The sequence below is a fragment of the Rhinoraja longicauda genome, chromosome 27 (genome assembly GCF_053455715.1).
Source record: "Rhinoraja longicauda isolate Sanriku21f chromosome 27, sRhiLon1.1, whole genome shotgun sequence".
Taxonomy (NCBI): Eukaryota; Metazoa; Chordata; class Chondrichthyes; order Rajiformes; family Arhynchobatidae; genus Rhinoraja; species Rhinoraja longicauda.
Window position 1 is genome coordinate 19919025 of NC_135979.1, and position 19817 is coordinate 19938841.

The window sequence follows — 19817 nt, forward strand, 5'->3', positions numbered from 1 at the left end:
TGGCATTGACCTATTCATTGGGACAAATGCTTTAAAGGTATTGGAACCTTTGGAGCTGGTCAACAGCCAAGGGGATGGACCATACGCTGTGCGAATGCCCAACTGGGGTTGGTCATCTATGGTCCCCTGAGATGAGACAACGACAGCAGGGATGTAAATGGCTGCCCTGCTGCTGCTATCAATTGAATATCCATTGCAAACCTTGAGGAACTACTGGTCAAACAATACAATCATGACTTCAGTGAAAGAACCAGCAAGGAAACAGTCAATGTCCAGAGAAGATGTAAAGTTCTTATGTAAGATGTAAAGATATTATGAATCGCTCAGTAAGGATGACAGATGGACACTATTGACTAGACTCGCCTTTCAAGCAAGAAAACGCCAGCATGCCAAGTAACCGCTGCATTGCTAAGCAACACATCCAGAACTTGAAATGCAAGTTTGGCAAGAATGAGAAGTTTCACGATGAATAGACATCTTTTCTCACAGAAATGATTGACAATGGTTATGCTGAAAGGTTATACCAGTGGACCAGCTGAATCGAAGTGATGGAGAACTCTGGTACATCCCTCATCACGGGGTGTATCACTCAAAGAAAGGAACTTTAAGGGTGGTCTTTGACTGTGGTGCAATGTTCAAAGGAACATCACTTAACTGCCAACTACTGCAGGGTCCAGACCTAACCAACTCACTCATTCGAGTTCTCATCAGATTCAGACAAGAACCGGTTGCTTTGATGGCTGACATCAAAGCAATGTTACATCAGGTCAAGGTATCAGAAAAGCTTGTTGACTATCTGCGATTTCTGCGGTGGCCCGATGGTGATGTGCAGCAAGATCTTGTTGAATACCGGATGAAGGTACATCTTTTTGGAGCCGTGCTTCACCAAGTTGTGCAAACTTTGCATTAAGGAAAACTGCTGAAGATAACGAGGCTCGCTTTCTAGCGGAGGAGACAAACACAGTAAAGAACAACTTCTACGTAGATGATTGTTTAAAATCTATGCATTCGGGACAGGAAGCAGTTCAGATGGTAAAAGACCTGACTGCCATCAACCAAATGGGAGGATTCATGCTGTCAAAATAGATCAGCAACAGCCGTGCTGTTTTAGCATCCATTCCTCAAGAAAGCAGAACCAAGGAGATCAAGGAGTTGGACTTGGATGAAGACAGTCTGCCAATGGAAAGAGCACTGGGATTGCACTAGTGCGTTGAAACGGATGTGTTCAAGTTCAGAATTGCTGCACAGGAACGACCATACACTAGATGTGGCATCTTGTCCGTGGTCGGCTCAAAATACGATCCTTTAGGATTTCTAGCACCATTTACTCTGCCAGCCAAGCTGATTATGCAGGAGCTCTGTAAGGGAAAACTTGGATTGCATGAAAACATACCCCAAACCTTCTCTCAGCGATGGACGGGATGGCTAGCAAATCTCAACAAGATTGCAGAGTTTAAGGTGCATATAGCCCACAATCTTTGGTCAAATCAGATATGCACAGCTGCACCACTTTTAAGACACCAGCAAAAGTGGCTATGGTACTGTTTCATATCTAAGACTGGAAAACGATAACAAATAAGTGCATGTTGCATTCATAATGGGGAAAATCCAGAGTGGCACCATTAAAACAAATAACGATTCCCAGAATGGAGCTTACAGCTGCAGTCCTAGATGTCAGAGTTGACGCAATGCTGCAAAATGAATTGCAGCTTCAACTGGACAAATCCATCTTTTGGATCGATAGCACAACAGTGCTTAAATACATCAACAATAAAACCAAACGCTTTCAAACATTTGTAGTAAACAGGATCTCTTTTGTAAGGGATGCTACTAATGTATCACAATGGAGATATGTTAACACAAAGGAAAATCGTGCAGATGAAGCCTCTAGGGGACTAACAGCAGACTGCTTCTTAAACTGTTAAAGATGGATCAAAGGACCAGAATTTCTCTGTAAGCCAGACAGAGAATGGCCAAAACCTCACTTGGAATCTGCAATCTTGGCTAATGATCCAGAAATCAAGCAAAACATCACAATGAACGTCATTGTCAAAAATCCATTGAATCCCATAAACTCTTTGATCACCTATTTCTCATCTTGGAGGAATCTGAAGACTGCCGTAGCTTGGCTTCTTAAAGTAAAGACAACACTCTTGCAGTTGACTCGAAAGAGAAAGGAAATTCAGACTACCATGAGAAGCCTTGAAAAAGATCCTGGAAAACTAAAAGAAAAGGTTGAAAAGGTGATGTAAGTCTTCAAAGCAACACTCCACGGACAATGTTTATGTCCTGAAGATCTAGCATTTACACACCTTTTATACCCTAAATACATGTGCCAGTATTTTTCCATCGCTGCCTTATATGGCAAGTTTACAATGTCCTATAAATCTTTATGTGTCTTTCGGGACCTCCGTGTCTGTCGTGTCCATCGTGACCTCTTCTTTCTTGGGAACAAAGGGCAGTCCATATGGCAAGATGTTCTTCTTAACACTTCAAAGCTTTGAGGCCAGTTGCTGATATCAGAGGATACGATCAGCCATAAACCGCGCTTCCATGCTGACAACAGGATGCCCCAATAATAATCCGAGCTGGAGCTTTTACGCTCCTGCAATAAAACCACATTGCTGCATTCGTAATGTTCGCCCTTACATACTTTTAAAAAAATTATGTGTAAAGTTTATAGCTCCTTTTAATGTTTATTGGTAATTGTTTCGTTATATACGTAGAACAATTCAGGGCCGGTGTGTAGGAACCATTTGTGTTTGGACGGGCTGCTGTTTGCATATTATATTATTTTGTCTAGGTATATCTATTTTGGACACTTGGGGGTGAACGTTAGCCAGAACTCGGTGATATATATATATATATATATATGTGTGTGTGTGTGTGTGTGTTCAGGGACTGGGAGGAGTTAGATGCAAGGAGGGAGAGTAGACAATTCTTACCAGACCTGTGAACAGACGGGGGAACAGAAACGGCAGCTCCGACTTGTATGCAAAATAAGTACAGTCTGGTATGTTCATCTCCTTGTTTGCACAATTACTTCAATAAACAACGAATTAAACTGGAAAAATGACTGGATGATCTCGCTGTTGGGGCTTGCGTTAAGATCACTCCGACTCCCTGTAGAGGAATGGCAATTAGAAAAGAGTTTACTGGTAAATACTGAAAATTGCCATTACAATATCATTCTGACGTTTATGTCACCGCAAAAGTGATCCCACCACCAGTCACATCTACCCATCCATTCCCCTTTGCGTCTTCTGCAGAGGCCAAGGCCTACTGAATCACCTGGTCGCTAACCATTTTAACTCTTTTTTCCATTCCTTTACTGATCTTTATGTCTGGGCCTCCATTGCCAGAGTGAGACCACACAAATGTTGGTTAGCTTATTTCTCCCCTCTCACCTACGTTCCTTCACAATTTGCAACTCAGTCCTTTAGTCTTGCATCTTCTGTCTTTTAATATCTGGTCTGGGTCCAACCACCTGCTTATCAAACTACCTCCCCACCCACCTGTATTCACTTATCACTTACCATGATTTGGCCTGCCCCTCCTCTCTTTGTTTCCTTCCCCTCCCATCAACACAAACAGCCTGAAGAAGGGTCCCGAAATGTCACCTCTCCATATTCTCCAGAGATGCTGCGTCATCCGCTGAGTTACTCCAGCACTTTGTGTCTTGTCTTGCTTTACGTTGTTAACGGACATGATATAGTTGGAGACATGGCTCCAGGTTGACCAAGTCTGGGAGCTCAACATGCAGGGGTATTCAATATTCAGAAAGGTTAGTCAGAAATGAAGAGGAGGTGGGGTGGCATTGCTGGTTCAAGATGAGATTAATGCAATAGTAAGGAGAGACATTAGCTTGGATTGTGCAGAATCTGTATTGGTAGAATTGTGAAATAGCCAAGGGAAGAAAGCATTTGTTGGAGTGGTATACAGACCACCAAACAGCAGTAGTGAGATTGTGGATAGCATCATACAGGACATTAGGGATGTGTGTAGCAAAGGTACAGCAGTTATCATGGGTGACTTTAATCTACATAAAGATTGGGCTAACTAAATTGGTAACAACACTGAGGAGGAGTTCCTGGAGTGTGTACGGGATGGTTTTGTCAGCCAATTTTCTAGAGGAACCATTTTGAGGGCAGGCCAACCTAGACGGTATTTGTGTAATGAGGAAGGGTTAGTTCGCAATCTTGTTGTGCAAAGCTCCTTGGGCAACAGTGACCATAATATGGTAGAATTCTGCATTAAGATCGAGAATGACACTGTTAATTCAGAAACAAGAGTCCTGGAAAAAAAAGGTAATTTTGATAATATGAGACAGAATTGGCTAGGATAGACTGGCAAATTATACTTAAAGGGTTGACGGTGGATGGCAAAGATTTCAAAATCGCATGGATGAATTACAGCAATTGTTCATCCCTGTCTGGCGTAAAAATAAAACGGGGAATGCGGCTCAACCGTGGCTAACGAGGGAAATTAGGGATAGTGTTAAATCCAAGGAAGAGGCATATAAATTGGCCAGAGGAAGCAGCAAACTGGAGGACTGGGAGAAATTTAGAATTCAACAGAGTAGGGCAAAGGGGTTAATTAAGAGGGGGTAAAAAAGAGCATGAAAGAAAGCTTGGGATTATAAAACTGGCTGTAAAAGCTTCTTTAGATATGTGAAGAGGAAAAGATTAGTGAAGACAAATGTAGGTCCCTTGCAGTCAGAAACAGGTGAATTTATAATGGGAAACAAGGAAATGGCAGACCAGTTAAACAAGTACTTTGTGTCTTTAGTGAAGACCGAACCAATCTCCCAGAAATACAAAGGGACTGAGGATCTAGTAGGAGGGAGGAACTGAAGGAAATCCACATTAGTCAGGAAATGGTGTTCGGTAAGCTGTTGGGATTGAAGGCAAATAAATCCCCAGGGCCTGGTGGTCTGCATCCAGAATACTCAAGGAGGTGACCTTAGAAATCGCGGATGCATTGGTGATCATTTTCCAATGTTCTATAGACTGGATCAGTTCCTGTGGACTGGAGAGTAGCTAATATAGCCCCACTTTTTAAGAAAGTATGGAGAGAGAAAACTGAATTTTAGACCAGTTAGCCTGACATTGGTAGTGAGGAAGATGCTTGAGTCAATTATTAAAGATGTAATTGCAGCACATTTGGAAAGCAGTGACAGGATCGGAGAAAGTCAGCATGGATTTATGAAGGGAAATCATGCTTGACTAATCTTCGGGAAATTTTTGAGGATATAACAAGTAGAATGGATAAGGGAGAGCCAGTAGATGTGGTGTATTTGGACTTTCAAAATGGTTCCACATGAGAGATTAGCGTGCAAAATTAGAGCATAAGGTTTTGGGGGTAGGGTATTGACATGGATGGAGAACTAGTTGGCAGACAGGAGGCAAAGAGTAGGAATTAACGGGTCCTTTTCAGACTGGCAGGCAGTGACTAGTGGGGTGCCACAAGGCTCAGTGGTGGGACCCCAGTTATTTACAATATATATATATTAACGATTTAGACGTAGTAATTAAATGTAATAACTCCAAGTTTGCAGATGACACAAAGCTGGGTGACAGTGTGAGCTGAGAGGAGGATGCCATGAGGCTGCAGGTGACTTGGATAGGTTGGGTGAGTGGGCAGATGCATGGCAGATTCAGATAAATGTGAGGTTATCCACTTTGGTGGCATGAACAAGAAAGCAGATAATTATCTGAATTATGTCAGATTAGGAAAAGGAGAGGTGCAACGAGACCTGGTGTCCTTTTACACCAGTCACCGAAAGTAAGCATGCAGGTACAGCAGTCAGTGAAGAAAGCAAATGGCATGTTGGCCTTCATAGCGAGAGGATTTGAGTATAGGAGCAAGAGAGGTCCTACTGCAGTTGTACAGGGCCCTGGTGAGACTGCACCTGGAGTATTGTCTCCTAATTTGAGGAAGGACATTCTTGCTATTGCGGGAATGCAGTGTAGGTTCACCAGATTAATTCCCAGGATAACGGGACAGACATATGATGAAAGAATGAATTGACTGGACTTGTATTCACTTGAATTTAGAAGGATGAGAAGGGATCTTATAGAAACATGTAAATTTCTTAAGGGATTGTACAGGCTAGATGCAGGAAAAATGGTCCTGATGTTGGGGAGTTCAGAATCGGGGGTCACAGTTTAAGAAAAAGGGTAGGCCATTTAGACCTGATATGAAGAAAAACTTTTTCACCCAGAGAGTTGTGAATCTGTGGAATTCTCTGCCACAGAAGGCAGTGGAGGCCAATTCACTGGATGTTTTCAAGAGAGAGTTAATTATAGCTCTTAGGGCTAACTGAATCAAGGGATATGGGGAGAAAGCAGGAATGTAAGTATTTTAATACATAGACGCAGTTTTTACTTGTAAAACCATAAATGTTTTTCTCCCATCTTATTTTTCCATTACTGCTTGAGAATATGATTTTTCACCTGAGAAAACATTTCTTTTCATACGCATTTCAGATAAGCACATCATTCATTGACTGAATTCAATTCTATTCTTTGTTCAAAGTGATGATCAAAACTCTTGTTCATTTATGTAATCTTTTCCTGGATGTAGATGCCAATATTAACAGCTGTGATATTGAGACTGGCTATTGTACAAATGTGGGCACAGAGCATTATGCGCTCTGGTCCCAAGTCAGATTTGTTGCATTGGGAAACTATTAAAGATGTGGTATATTTTGTTCTGTGTTAATAATAAAATTAACCCCTTCATCTGTATTGAAAAATTTGATACAGATCTAAATTTTAAAATATACTAGACCAAGTGGACCCGTTGGATCCATTTCTCGTAGAGGGGGAACAAGGAAGGGGAGAGGGTGTGACTGAGTGAGCCGTGGACTCAAAGCCTCTCCTGTATTGGTGTAGCACCCTCAATTGCCCCCCCCCCACTCAATCCCCCATTTCTCCCCCTCCTCGCCGCACTGACCCACTCCATCCCCCCCACCCTGCCCCCACTCACCCATAACCCCCCTCCTCCCCCCACTGACCCACTCCACCCCCCCCAACCCCACCACCACTTGCCCGTCCCACGCCCCCACCCCAACTCCCCCAGCCCTACCTCCACCTCATTCCCCCCTCCCCTCACCCCCACCTCCCCACCCCACTTTCCCCTACCCCCACTCTCCTCCCCACCCCCACTCTCCCTTCTTCCCCATCCCCACTCTCTCCTGCCCCCCCACTGGGCCCCTTCCCCTCCACCCCCACTCTCTTCCCCCCACCCCCTCCTCCCCACACCCCACTCTGTCCTCCCCCACTCTCTGCCTCCCTCCCGACCCCCTCCCCTCACTCTCCCCCTCCTCCCCCCACTCTCTCCTCCCCCCTACCCCCACCCTCCCCTTCACCCACTCGGCCGACACGCCCACTCCCCTCCATGAAGCCGTTGGTGGCGAAAGCCACTTACACCCGTGCGTTCAACGCTGACTGCCAACGTGCGAGTCTTCCCCGGGGCCGTGCGAGGGAAGAGGGGCGAGGGAACGACTAAGCCCGGGTGGCCCCGCTAGCGGCGGCCATCTTGTTTTGGCGAGTGAGGAACAAATGAAGTCGAACGTGGCCCATTGTGACGTCATACGCTGAGGACTTTCAGGAAATGGGTTACAAAGTGAATTTTTAAACTTTAAAATGTCTCTAGCTTTAAAAATGTGGCTTCAATTTCAATGGGAGTTGTTAGACATTATGCCCAGGATAATGGTGAGTAATGTGGGCCCAAAATTGTGGTGCTATGGTGTACCGTTTTGGCTGTGTGAACCAAGAAAGGTTGACACATACACACAAACAAACACAGTGTTTTAGTAATATATATATAGATAGATTGATAGATAGATAGATAGATAGTATTTGGAAGTGATACGGTTCAGTTTACATTTTAGCTGTAACATGGTACAATACCCCAAGACATTGAACCAAAGCCAACAGACAATGATTTCAAGAACGATGCAGATTTTAAGAACGTTCACGTGGGACACGAGAAAAAGGGGTGGGAAGGTTTAAATAATAAATTCTAGAGCCTTGGACCATAGCTGCATATGGCACAGGCCCGTATGTGAAGTAATTAAATGGGGGTTAAAGATTGAGAAATTGAGTGCAAATATCCTGCATGGTTAAAGGATTAATAAGGTATCACCTTTTTGGGAATTTGGATAGATCAGAATTTGAGGATGAATTGTGTAGTAGACTTGCTATAAGTCAAGACGTGACATGTACAGTAGAATATTATTCAAGTACCGTGTTCCATGAAGAGAAAGGTTAAGTCAATGGATATTTTTAATGTGGTCATTGACATATTCTTGATTAGTACGGGTGTCAAGGGTTATGGGGAGAAGGCAGGAGAATGGGTTTGTGAGGTTAAGATGGATCAGCCACGATTGAATGCCAGAGTGGACTTGATGGGACAAATGGCCCAATTCAGTTCATATAACGTATGAAAGGGTGAGTAGTGCTTTGGAATCGTGTGGCAAGAATAAGAACGCAGTCAAAGGTCATATTGAGGTAAAATGTGATGGTGCAGTTTGCAAATTGTCTGGTTTAATTACTGAGAAAAGGATGGAGTTTGTGCTGGCAAATATAGATTGTGATTGGATTGGAATATGTTGGCTAAAATAGTTTAACACTTTAACAGTAAAGCCATGTAAGAGTTTGATTAAATCACAGGCGGTGAAAGAAGCATAAGCAGTTATTCGTGTAATTCTGAGGTCTTGGGTAATCGAGTATAAATCTTGATTACATTTCCCTATTTTAAATGAGGCACTTGGTAATTGTAATTTCCTTGGCCCTGTCATTGTGAAGATTCCACTTCCAGGTCGTTCCCAGGTTATGGGGGAGTTCCATCCCTGTTTGCAGCCCAAACAATTTGCAAGTATGAAATGCAGTTGTGAACAGAGTTCCAACACGGCAGAGGATGCCTGCAGCAACCAGCAAATACATTTTGTAGGTCTCAAATGCTTGTTCATATGTACAGGCTGTACATAAATTGGGTATTTGTAAGATGGGGTGGACCTGCATAAAATTGGATGAAGGGAACTGTTGACATATCTAGTAATCTGTTCTTCTGCAGAAAATACTTATTGCACATTCCTTACAGTACTCCAAGCATATTAAATCAGCTGTTAAATAATTCTGGAGACCTCATTATGCCATTTCCATGACGTGATCCCATTTGTTTTCAGTTGTAGCTTTCCCATTACCACTTAGTTTTGCAGGTTTGCCCTGTGGCATGAATTAGCTATTGAGATTAATTTTTATACTTCAAAAAATATTATCTATCTCTGTCAGGCCTCATTTCAAATTGCGCCTCTCAAGGCAAATTTAGTCAAGGATTGTAATCCTTCCCCTTAATGACGTTTTCTGATACTGAAGGTTAATGTGGTGATATTTTTCTCAGCCTTCAAGGTCTGGATGTTTCCCTTGAATACTTAACAGAGGTTGCATTTCAGATGCAGCATGATCAGAGCAACAGCTGAGAGCAACTAGAATACAATAACATGTTCTTGCTGGTATAATCATTTCAGCTTATGATCACAATGCAGTGATCAGTTCCCGGTTGTAGATTATTTACTTTTATGCCTCTGAATTGGATGTTTTGTTTTGAACCATTGAGTTTGCTAGCATTTACAGATGAATATTACCTTAAGGGTATGAACTTATTTCTTAAACTTCTAATATGGAGTTCTGATATTAACGGACAAAGCAAAAGCCTTTTAGTGTAATTTCTTTGGGGTAATTATTGCTTTTGCCTCACAATTCTAATCACCTAGCTGTGATTCTGAGGTGTGTAAATGGCGTTTGGACACTGTCTGGATGCTCTGGTTTCTTCCCATATCCCAAAGGTGGTTGGTAAGTAAATTGCCCCGAGGTGGCAAGAGAAACATCGGGTGAGAGAGAATAAATGATAGATTCCAGGGAAAGACGTGGTGGAATGAGACTGGGAATTCTCTGAGGAGCTGATGTAGACTAGATGGGCCAAGTGAGAAGCAATGGTCTTTACATTTCCTAGAAATATTTGACCCTGATTGGTTTGACGCATCCCAAACCGTCTGAATTTGGCGGAAAGTTTCCGCTTTCTTATTTCATTTCCGCCATTCCGATTTCGCCTCACATTTTTCCGCAAAACAGTCGGTAATTGCAATTTGTCAATTCGGCTGCTAGAGGTCGCTGAGTGTTCGCGAGAAATCCCCAGGTCCTGGAAGTCTCCCTGAAAATGTGGCACCCGGCTGGGCAAGGTAGCCAATCTCGACCTCATCGAGACTTCCATGGCTGATCGGTGGGTTGAATTTGCAACCTGAGGCCGGGGCTCTGGAACTCCAGCCCAGTTGGAACCATCACATCTATCCCCATAGCCGACTTCCTTGGCCAGCTGGATAAACCAGCAAAGCTCTGGAACCAAGAGTGCCAGAAAATCAATAGTGGAACTGTAATGAGTAAATATTAAATTTAAGTGCAAGGTTATATAACTATATTAATTAAGACACATATATAACATATATGGAGGGCCGAAAAGGCCTGTTTCCGGCTGTATATATATGATATGATATGATATATAAGACAAATATAAAACACAGCAGAAAAGTCAATGACCACCTTTTTGGGCTGATTATCAATTAATGTGCGAATTTACTTCAAGTACTTCCGTATGCTTAGTCGAGTCGCATATATCAACTCTTTCTTCATAACTTAGTCATACATTTTATGACCATTGTTCTTTTATTCAATACTAAGAGAATTGGGATGTGTAAGGGAAAAGCAAAATAGAAAAAACAATACAAAACAATTTTTTCTTTGTGTTGCAAAAAGTATCTCTGTTCAATAACCTTTCTATAAATAGCAGAATATACTCATGATAGGCCTGACATTGTACATATAGTCCAAGCACTACAGACTGTTGGAAGCAAGCCGTTTTTCACACATGAATGTAGTGCAACGCATATGCGCATTTGGCGTGCATGCATTTTTTTTGCTGAAAAGTTGCATTACGCGCCCTATTATGAATTTTCATGTAAAATTCTGAATTTTGGACATCAAAATTATGAATTTGTAAAATCAAATGATGGGTCTGATACTGATGCTGATCTAAAATATTTATTCACAAAATGCTGGAGTAACTCAGCAGGTCAGGCAGCATCTCAGGAGAGAAGGATGCTGCCTGCCCTGCTGAGTTACTCCAACATTTGGTGAATAAATACTTCTGTTTGTACCAGCATCTGCAGTTATTTTCTTACACTGATCTAAAATATAAATGTTTTTCAGCATTCCAATAATTGATCTTTATAAACTGCTCTAATTCTACGCAGATTTAATAAAAAACCGAAAGTTATCGACTTTAAGATAATGAAGTTTTCTAGATATAGCTTCCAATTCAATTTCAAAAACAATTTATTCAAGAGTAAAAAAGTAAATCCCTTTATTTGGTTCAAATGTAGTTTCTGGGTTTAAAAGTGGTTATAATATTTTAAAATGTTATGCATTCTTAATGTGGAATTGTGATGCTTTTAAACTTCCTTGGTATGAATCAGAATTGTGGAACGTACTGAATTAATAGAACAGAAACAAAAATGCAGGAAGAACTGCATCAGTGGAAAGAGAAAGCAGTTAAGTTTAGGGTCAGGGACTCCTCAGAATGTATTCGTAACTGATCAGATAGATTAAAAAGGTTTATACTGCCACTATCCCATCATAGGTGAGGCCCTCACTTGTGTCTCTTTGGTACCCTGCAGCTCCTCCCTTGCCCCCCCCTCCCCCTAGTCACAACGGAGACAGTCCCCCGTCCTTACCTTCCACCCCATCAGCTGTTGCATACAACACATAATCCTCCAAAATTTCCACCACCTCCAAGAGATCCCACCACTAGCTACATGTTCCCACCTCCACCCCTTTCCGCCTTCCGCAGAGACTGTTCCCTCCACAACTCCCTGGTTAACTCATCTTTTCCCATCCAAACCAATCCCTCCCCAAGTACCTTCCCCTGCAACCGCAGAAGATGCAACACCTGTCGCGGTACCTCCACCATCAACTCTGTTGAGGGAACCTGAAGGTCCTTTTTAAGTTAGGCAGAGTTTCACTTGCACTTCCTCCAACCTCGTCTACTGTATCCGTTGTTCAAGATGTGGACTCTTATACATCGGCAAGACCAAACGCAGACTGGGCGATCATTTTGCGGAACACCTTCGATCACCCCGCGTGAACGAACCTGATCTCCGGGTTGCTGGACACTTTAATTCTCCTTCCCATTCGTACACCGACCTTTCTGTCCTCGGTCTCCTCCGTTGCTATGTGTTATTATGTTGGAGGGTTGTGAATCTATGGAATTATCTGCCACAGAAGGCAGTGGAGGCCAATTCACTGGATGTATTCAAGAGAGAGTTAGATATAGCTCTTATGGCTATCAGAATCAGGGGATATGGGGAGAAAGCAGGAACAGGGTACTGATTTTGAATGATCAGCCATGATCATATTGAATGGTGGTGCTGGCTCGAAGGGCCGAATGGCCTACACTTGCACCTATTCTCTATGTTCTATGTTTCTGTGAGAAAACTATTGCAACAGGTGTTGCACCAAAAACAAATTTGGAGCAACCCAGGTCAGGAAGTTTCTGTGGAGAGAGAAACAGTTAATCTTTCATGTTTAAGAAGGAACAGCAGATGCTTGTTTAAATCGAAGAGAGACACAAAAAGCTACTCAGCGGGACAGGCAGCATCTCTGGAGAATTTCATGTTGGTGATCTTTCAATTATGAAAAGTCATTAAATGAGCATGTTTTGTGGAGAAGGGGAAGGAATAGACAGAACCGAATATTAGATATGTGGGAAATGTGCAACATATGCAAGCTTTTTAACGCAAACATAATTAATGAACAAGTGTCAAATATAGTGATTTTTAAAAAATGGCACTTTATTTAACTTTCTGAATATTGAGAAGTAGAAGATGCTAAGTTGAATGACTACCTACATTTTGCCCTCTTTCTACCTATAGGATGAGGATTTTCTCGGCAACACTGCTTGTCATTCTCCTAGTGCATGGGAAGAAGATGGCGATGCAAGTAAGTGCTCTAATTTTTAATGTTTTGCTTATTAATAAAACTATTTCATTAATCCTGTGAAAGATTAAATTCTCAACTAATTTGTTAATGAATTTGTGAGGTTATTGAGTTGTAATATTAAAAAAAATTAGCAGTGTTGAATTTTGTGCAGCGATGCACTGGTGAAGCCATGCAAAGAGTTAGAGGGATATGTGATTGAAGACAGTGAAGATAGTTATTAAGAATTACAGTGAGATTTTGATCAGTTAGCAAAGTGAGGCAGAGTGTGGTTAATTCAAATAAGTGGGAGGAATGGCACTGTAGGAAGTCAAATCAGGACAGAAACTTCACAGTCAATAGTTGGGCCCTGGCAAATTGTAGAGCTGCAGGATTCAGGAATACAACTACATAATTCTCTGAAAGTGGTGTCATGGGTGGATAGGGTGGTGAAGAAGGCTTTTGGCATGCTGGTCCTCATCTGTTATGAATCTATATCTATATCAAAGCTATTTATTCCCAAAATGCTGGTGTAACTCAGCAGGTCAGGCAGCATCTCAGGAGAGAAGGAATGGGTGACGTTTCGGGTCAAGACCCTTCTTCAGACTGATGTCAGGGGGGCGGGACAAAGGATATCTATATCTATATATATATATATATATATATATACATACATGTGGGTATGTGTATGTGTAATCTCTGAGATTTTGAAATTTGGTTGTGGACCTGCAGCCAAAACGGTAAAACATAGCGCCACAGTTTTTGCGCCGCCTTAATCACCACTCTCCTGGTGACTGTTTATAACAAGTTTTATTTAAATTGGTCTGATATTTTTTAAGTTAGAGAGATTTTAAAGTTTAAAACTTTCATTTCTAAACACATTTTTTCAAAGTGCTGTGCATATGACATACCCTCTCCCCACTCCCCTCTCCCCACACGGCCTCTCTCTTCACTCCCACAAACAAGGTGGACGCCGTTAGCAGAGCTGTCCAGGCTCCTCTCTCCCCCACTACCCACCCGGGGGACACTCCGAGCAGGAGGGAGATGGTCAGACTGATGGTCTACTCATCCTTCCCTTCCGTCCCTTCAACCCACGGTGTCCTCGAGTCCCCGCTATCGCCCGGGCCCAGCGCCCCACACCATTACCGCACACAAGCCGCAGCGGCCAGCTACTTCTCCTCCTCCTTCAGCGGCCACTTCCACCGATGGCGGCGTCGACGAGGGCCGCTGCCACCGACGGCACCGTCGCGACTTCAGGAAGATGGCGGCCGCTCTCCCCCTCCTCCTTGCGCTCTGCCATGTTGTGCGTGCCTCCTGCCGCGCTGCCCGCCCAGCCCACAGCCACCCTGCCGCGCTATCCTCCTTGAGTAATTCTAGCCGCCTAGCGGCGCTATCCGTCTCCCACCTCTGCCAGGTCTCAGCTGCCGCGCTATCCATCTCGAGTAGTCCGGGCTCGGCCAGGCCACAGTAACGGCCGCACTCCGGAGCTCCCTTCTCCTCCCTGCATGCTCGGTAAGTGGCTTTCCCTGCCATCGGGTCCAAGGAGGGGAGTGGACGTGGGGGGCGAGTGGGTGGAGGGAAGGGTGGGGGTAGGAGGGGAGAGGAGAGAGTGGGGAAGGAGGGGGTGGGGCAAGGAGAGATTGGGAGTGAGGGGGAAAGGGGGGGGATCGTGGGGAAAGGGGGCGGGTGAGGGTGGGGGGGGAGAGTGGAGCTGGGGAGGAGGGCAGGCTGGGGTGAGGAGGAGGGAAGAGTGGGGATGGGGTAGAGTGGCGGCGGTGGGGAGGAGGAGGGGTGTGGGAAAGGGGGACAGTGGGGGATGGGGCAGGAGAGAGTGGGGGCGGGGAGAAAGGGCTTTAGGGAAAGGGGGGGTGGGGGAGGAGAGAGTGGGGGTGGGGAGAAAGAGGGGTTGGACAGGAGAGAGTGGGGGTGGGGAAAGGGGGGGTGGGGGAGAGTGAGAGTGGGGGGGTTGGGGGGAGAGTAGGCCTGGGGAGGAGGGTGGGGTGGGGAGGAGGGAATAGTGGGGGAAAGTGGGGGTGGGGAGGAGGGAAGATTGGGGTGCGGGAAGAGAGAGTGGAGAGGGGGGAATAGGGGTGGGGAGGGGGGATTGGGGGTGGAGGCAGGGCTGGGGGGGAGTGGGGGCAGGGAAGGGGCAAGTGGGGTGGGGGCAGGGGAGGGGAAAGTGGGTGTGCGTAGGGGGATGGAGTGGGTCAGTGGGAGGAGGAGGGGGGGAATAATGGGGATTGAGTGGGGGTTGAGGGTGCTACACCAATACAGGAAAGGCTTCGGTCCAGGGCTCAGCCACACCCTCTCTCCTTCCCTGTCCCCCCTCTACGGGGAATGGGCCCAACTTGGTCGAGTATATATTACTAAAACTCTGTGTTTGTTTGTGTGTATTGTCCACCATAACATTTTTGTTTCGCACAGCCAAAACGGTCCACCATAGCACCACAATATTTGGCCCACGTTACTCACCATTATCCTGGGCATAATGTCTAACAACTCTCATTCAAATTGAAGATACATTTTTAAAGCTAGAGAGATTTTAATGTTTAAAATTTTCCTTTATAACCCATTTCTTGAAGGTCTTCAGCGTGTGACGTCACAATGGGACACGCACTTCTTTAAGAATAGCGCTCTCCCCCCCCCCCCACCCACCCCCCGGAGGACCGACCCTGTCCCAGCATGCCTCGTGTCTGCCTTCCCCTCATGGTGCAGCACAACACCATTCCCCGCAGCTTGCGACTAACTGCGTAGCCCACGACCCGGTGGTCACTCCCCGCCCACAAACCAGTGCACGCACCGGTAGGAACGGTGGGCCCGAGCCGGGGATCGCCAACGGGTCCGGTTGTAGAGAGCATGGGGTGTGTGAGTGGGGAGAACAATTTCCATTTAAAAAAAAACTTTAAAACCCCGCTTACTTCATAGATTAGACTTTTTAAAAAAGCTGTTAAAAAAGTTTACAAACCTGGGGGGGCGGGGCTCACGGAGTGACTGCAGTGGCCGGTGGGGGGACGGGAGGGGCTGATGGGAGGGGGATGGATGGGGGAGGGGGGAGGAGGAGGAGAGGTGGGGGAGGGGGAGGAGGGTGTGGTGGGTGGGCAGGGGGTTGGAGGGGGTGGGGATGGAGTGGGTGAGGGGGGTGGGGGGAGGAGGAGGGGGGTTGAGTGGGTGAGGGGATGGGTTGGGGGGTGGAGGTGGGTGGAATGGAGATGGTGGTGGGGCGGAGGGGGTGGGGGAGGAAGGGGACAGGGGGTGGGGAGGAGGGGAGAGTGGGAGGATGGGTGAGAGAGTGGGGGTGGGGGGGAAAGGGGGGCAGGGGAGAGTGGGGGTGGGGAGGAGGGGAGATTGGGGGTGGGGGGGAGAATGTGGTGCGGGCAGGGAGGGTGGGGCTGAGGGGAGGGGGAGGGGGGAATAGGGGTGGGGAGAGGGGAATGGGGTGGAGGCAGGACTGGGGGGTGGGGGCAGGGGAGGGGCAAGTGGGGGTGCATCAGGGGGATGGAGTGGGTCAGTGGGGGGAGGAGGGGGGGGTCCAGGACTCACTCAGTCACACCCTCTCCCCTTCCCTGTCCCCCCTCTATGAGGTATGAGCCCAACGGGTCCACTTGGTCTAATTGAGTATAACTAGTGGGATGTTGTGTTGCAGTTGTACAGGATGATGGTGGAGCTCCATTTGGAGTATTGTGCCCAGTTTTGGTCACCCTACTATTGGAAAGATGCCGTTAAGCTGGAAGTTTTATGAGGATGTAGCCATGATATCTTGCTCAAACCGTACATTTAAAAAAAAGTTTAGTTTAGAGAAACAGCGCAGAAACAGGCCCTTTTGTCCCACCGGGTCCATGCCGACCAGCGATCCCCGCACATTAACACTATCCTAAAGCCACAAGGGACAATTTTTACATTTACCAAGCCAATTTACCTACATACCTTTATGTCTTTGGAGTATTTGTTTGATGATTTGCAAATTCTCATCCCTTCATATGTTTTTGCTTTGCTCCTACAAACAAATCCCAAAATATTTTAATTTCTTTTTCTGCTACTTATGAATCTCCCTTTCCCTTTGGTTAATCATTAACAAAAGCTGAGCTCTGATGGAACTTTCAGATGGAACAAAGAGTTGGGACTTTAAATGGAACGATGTATTTATTAGAGTGCTCAACAATCAGTACTTGACCCACAACTATCATTTTCTTTTTTAATAACTTGGAGGGTCAGTGTGTCGTATGACATAGAATAGATTGCCATGGTTACAAGTTTAAAAGTAGAGAGGCATTGTTGCACTGGTGTGGGGTATTGATGAGATTGCTCCTGGAGTACTCTGCACAATAATTCCTCGTATTTAAGAACGGTGACACACACTGGAGGTAGACCAGATAATTTTTAAGGTAATTCCTGAGATTGGAGGGTTGTCTTATCTCAAACAGCTAATTGCATTAGATTTGTACTCGAGAATGAGGAATAATTTTATTGTAATATGAGATCTTTAGGGACCACGACAAGGTAGATTTATCATGGGCAAGTCTCCAGGAAGGGGAAATGGTTACAAGGTAAGAGCGGTTAATTAAAATTGAAGTTCATAGAAGTTTCTCTTTGCAGAGGATGGTGAATCGCTGGAATTCTTCACACTAGAGGGTTGTGGAGGTTGGATCACTTCCAGTGTTGTGGAATGAAGATCAGGGAATTGGGAAAAGGAGTTGGGATAGATCAGCCATAATCTCTGGTGGGACAGGAATTGGAATTGGAGTCAAGTCCTATTTTCTGCTTGTATTTTTTTTGAGGCAAGCTTTTTTGTTTAGCCAGTTATATGTCTGTGAATTGTATAAGAATATTTTTTTCCAACTTTGAAGGGTTTTTAAAATGCTGCTTGTAAATTTTAAGAACAGTCCTGTAATTTAGTCTGCATTTTGTAATCAAACCACCAGTTGGTATTGTTTTCACAGGAAGGGTTTTTACATTGATCTTTCCACGCTCGATCTTGAGTCAAGTATGGTGTTCTATAAGATTGAGTGTAACCTATTCCTTATGAAATATAAAAATGACAATGAGGAAAGTTAACTGAGATGTATTTTTTATCTTGGAGAATAATTTGATGATGAATGGATATTGTGGGAGAAATATAATGTGTGATTATGTTTAGGATGAAGAAATATAAATATATTTGGTTTAAAAGCTGAATAAAAGGTATTTATTTTAAACTGTTGAGACTTCATCTCGTACTATAGTATGGTATCACTAAAATTAAGTTACAGGTGTAGCTTCATAAATGCTGTTAAGGCACTTTATCCTTGGGCCAATATTGTTTATAAATATTCATAGCTTTTCGAAGTAAAACTGATTTTCGTATAAAATCAACCCATGTAGAGTTGTGTATTTGTAATTGAATAAGCTATTAAATGCAAATCATTATCGGTCCTCTTTCAAAACATTTAAAAGTTCTCTTAATGCCATGGTTGCTTGATGATTTATCCCTAAAAATTGTAATTTTAACTGTCTTTAGTCACATGCTGAATAAACGCTGACTCTGCTAGGCTGTAATTCTGTATGGATGAAATAAGAGCGCTAAATATATGATGAGGCAATAACCTGAAATAACCAGTTAAAATATTATGTTTACTGTACTTTTAATATTGATGTTGTGGCGGTCCCTGGTGGTGAGCCACGCATGGTGCGAACTCTCGGCTCGAGGGGTGGGGTCATAGAACTTGGAATGGGGAGGAGTGGCAGTTGGTAGTGGTGTTCCAGGAGGAGTTGAACTGTTTGGGGAGCGGGGAGCTGTATGGTGCTTGAGCAATAAAGAAAACTTTGCTTGACACGTGTCCGGCTTCATTGGTTTTGCTTGACACTCGTGTCCCGCTTCATTGGTGACCCCGACGGTCCGAAATAGGTATTTTGGATCGCAATAATGGACGCCACCAGCGCTCGGCCCACCGTTGCCGCCAACCAGGCCCTGCAAAAGGCGGTCGCACTTAAGCTGCCGGTCTTCTGAACTTCGCAGACCCAGGTGTGGTTCCAGCAGGTGGAAGCTCAATTCCACATCCGCAGGATTACAGCCAACGACACCCGCTACTTCTATGTTGTCAGTGCACTCGACCAGGAGACGGCCGGTCGGTTGGTGCCTCACCTGCGCATGCCGCCAACAAATACGAAGGCCGACCGACATCCGCCAAATTGTAGGCAAGTGTAACCTGGTTGCTGACGCCCTGCCCCAGCTAATGAGGCCGTCCTCGACGTGGCCCCGGGCCGAGATTATTCCGTCTTGGCTGCGATGCAGCTGGCGGATGAGGAGATACCAGCCTACCGAACTGCAGTTTCTGGTTTGGTGCTGGACGATGTGCCGTTGGGTCCCTCCAGCGTTACTGTCCTGTGCAACGTTTCCACGGGGTAGCCGCGGCCCATTGTTCTGGCTGCCTGGCGTCGCCAGATTTTCGACGTCATTCATGGGTTGGCCCACCTGTCTATCTGTGCGACGGTGGCGATGGTGGCTGCACGTTTCATGTGGCATGGGTTGTGGAAGCAAGTCGGTCGCTGGGCCGGGGCGTGCATTCCGTGCCAAACATCAAAGGTGCAGCGGCACGTCCGGGCGCCAGTGCAGGTGTTAGCATTTTCTCGCAGGCGCTTTGACCTTGTGCACGTGGATATCGTGGGGCCGCTGCCTCCATCCCGGGCTGCCTCGCATCTTCTGACGCTGTGGACCGTTTTACGCTGTGGCTGGAGGCCATTCCGCACGTGGACACTTCTGTCCTGTCGTGTGCACGCGCCCTCGTGGCCCACTGGATTGCTCGTTTC

The 19817-nt window shown here is 45.3% G+C and overlaps 1 protein-coding gene across 3 annotated transcripts in view; it reads left to right on the forward strand.

Annotated features, from left to right (window-relative positions):
* The window catches only part of LOC144606891 (zinc finger MYM-type protein 4-like), a 140820-nt gene that overhangs the window by 50914 nt on the left and 70089 nt on the right, over nt 1-19817 (forward strand). For all 3 annotated transcript variants that reach the window (XM_078423354.1, XM_078423355.1, XM_078423356.1), the window contains one exon: nt 12992-13058. In XM_078423354.1, the coding sequence (XP_078279480.1) occupies nt 12992-13058 (67 nt within the window). The remainder of the gene's footprint in view (nt 1-12991; nt 13059-19817) is intronic.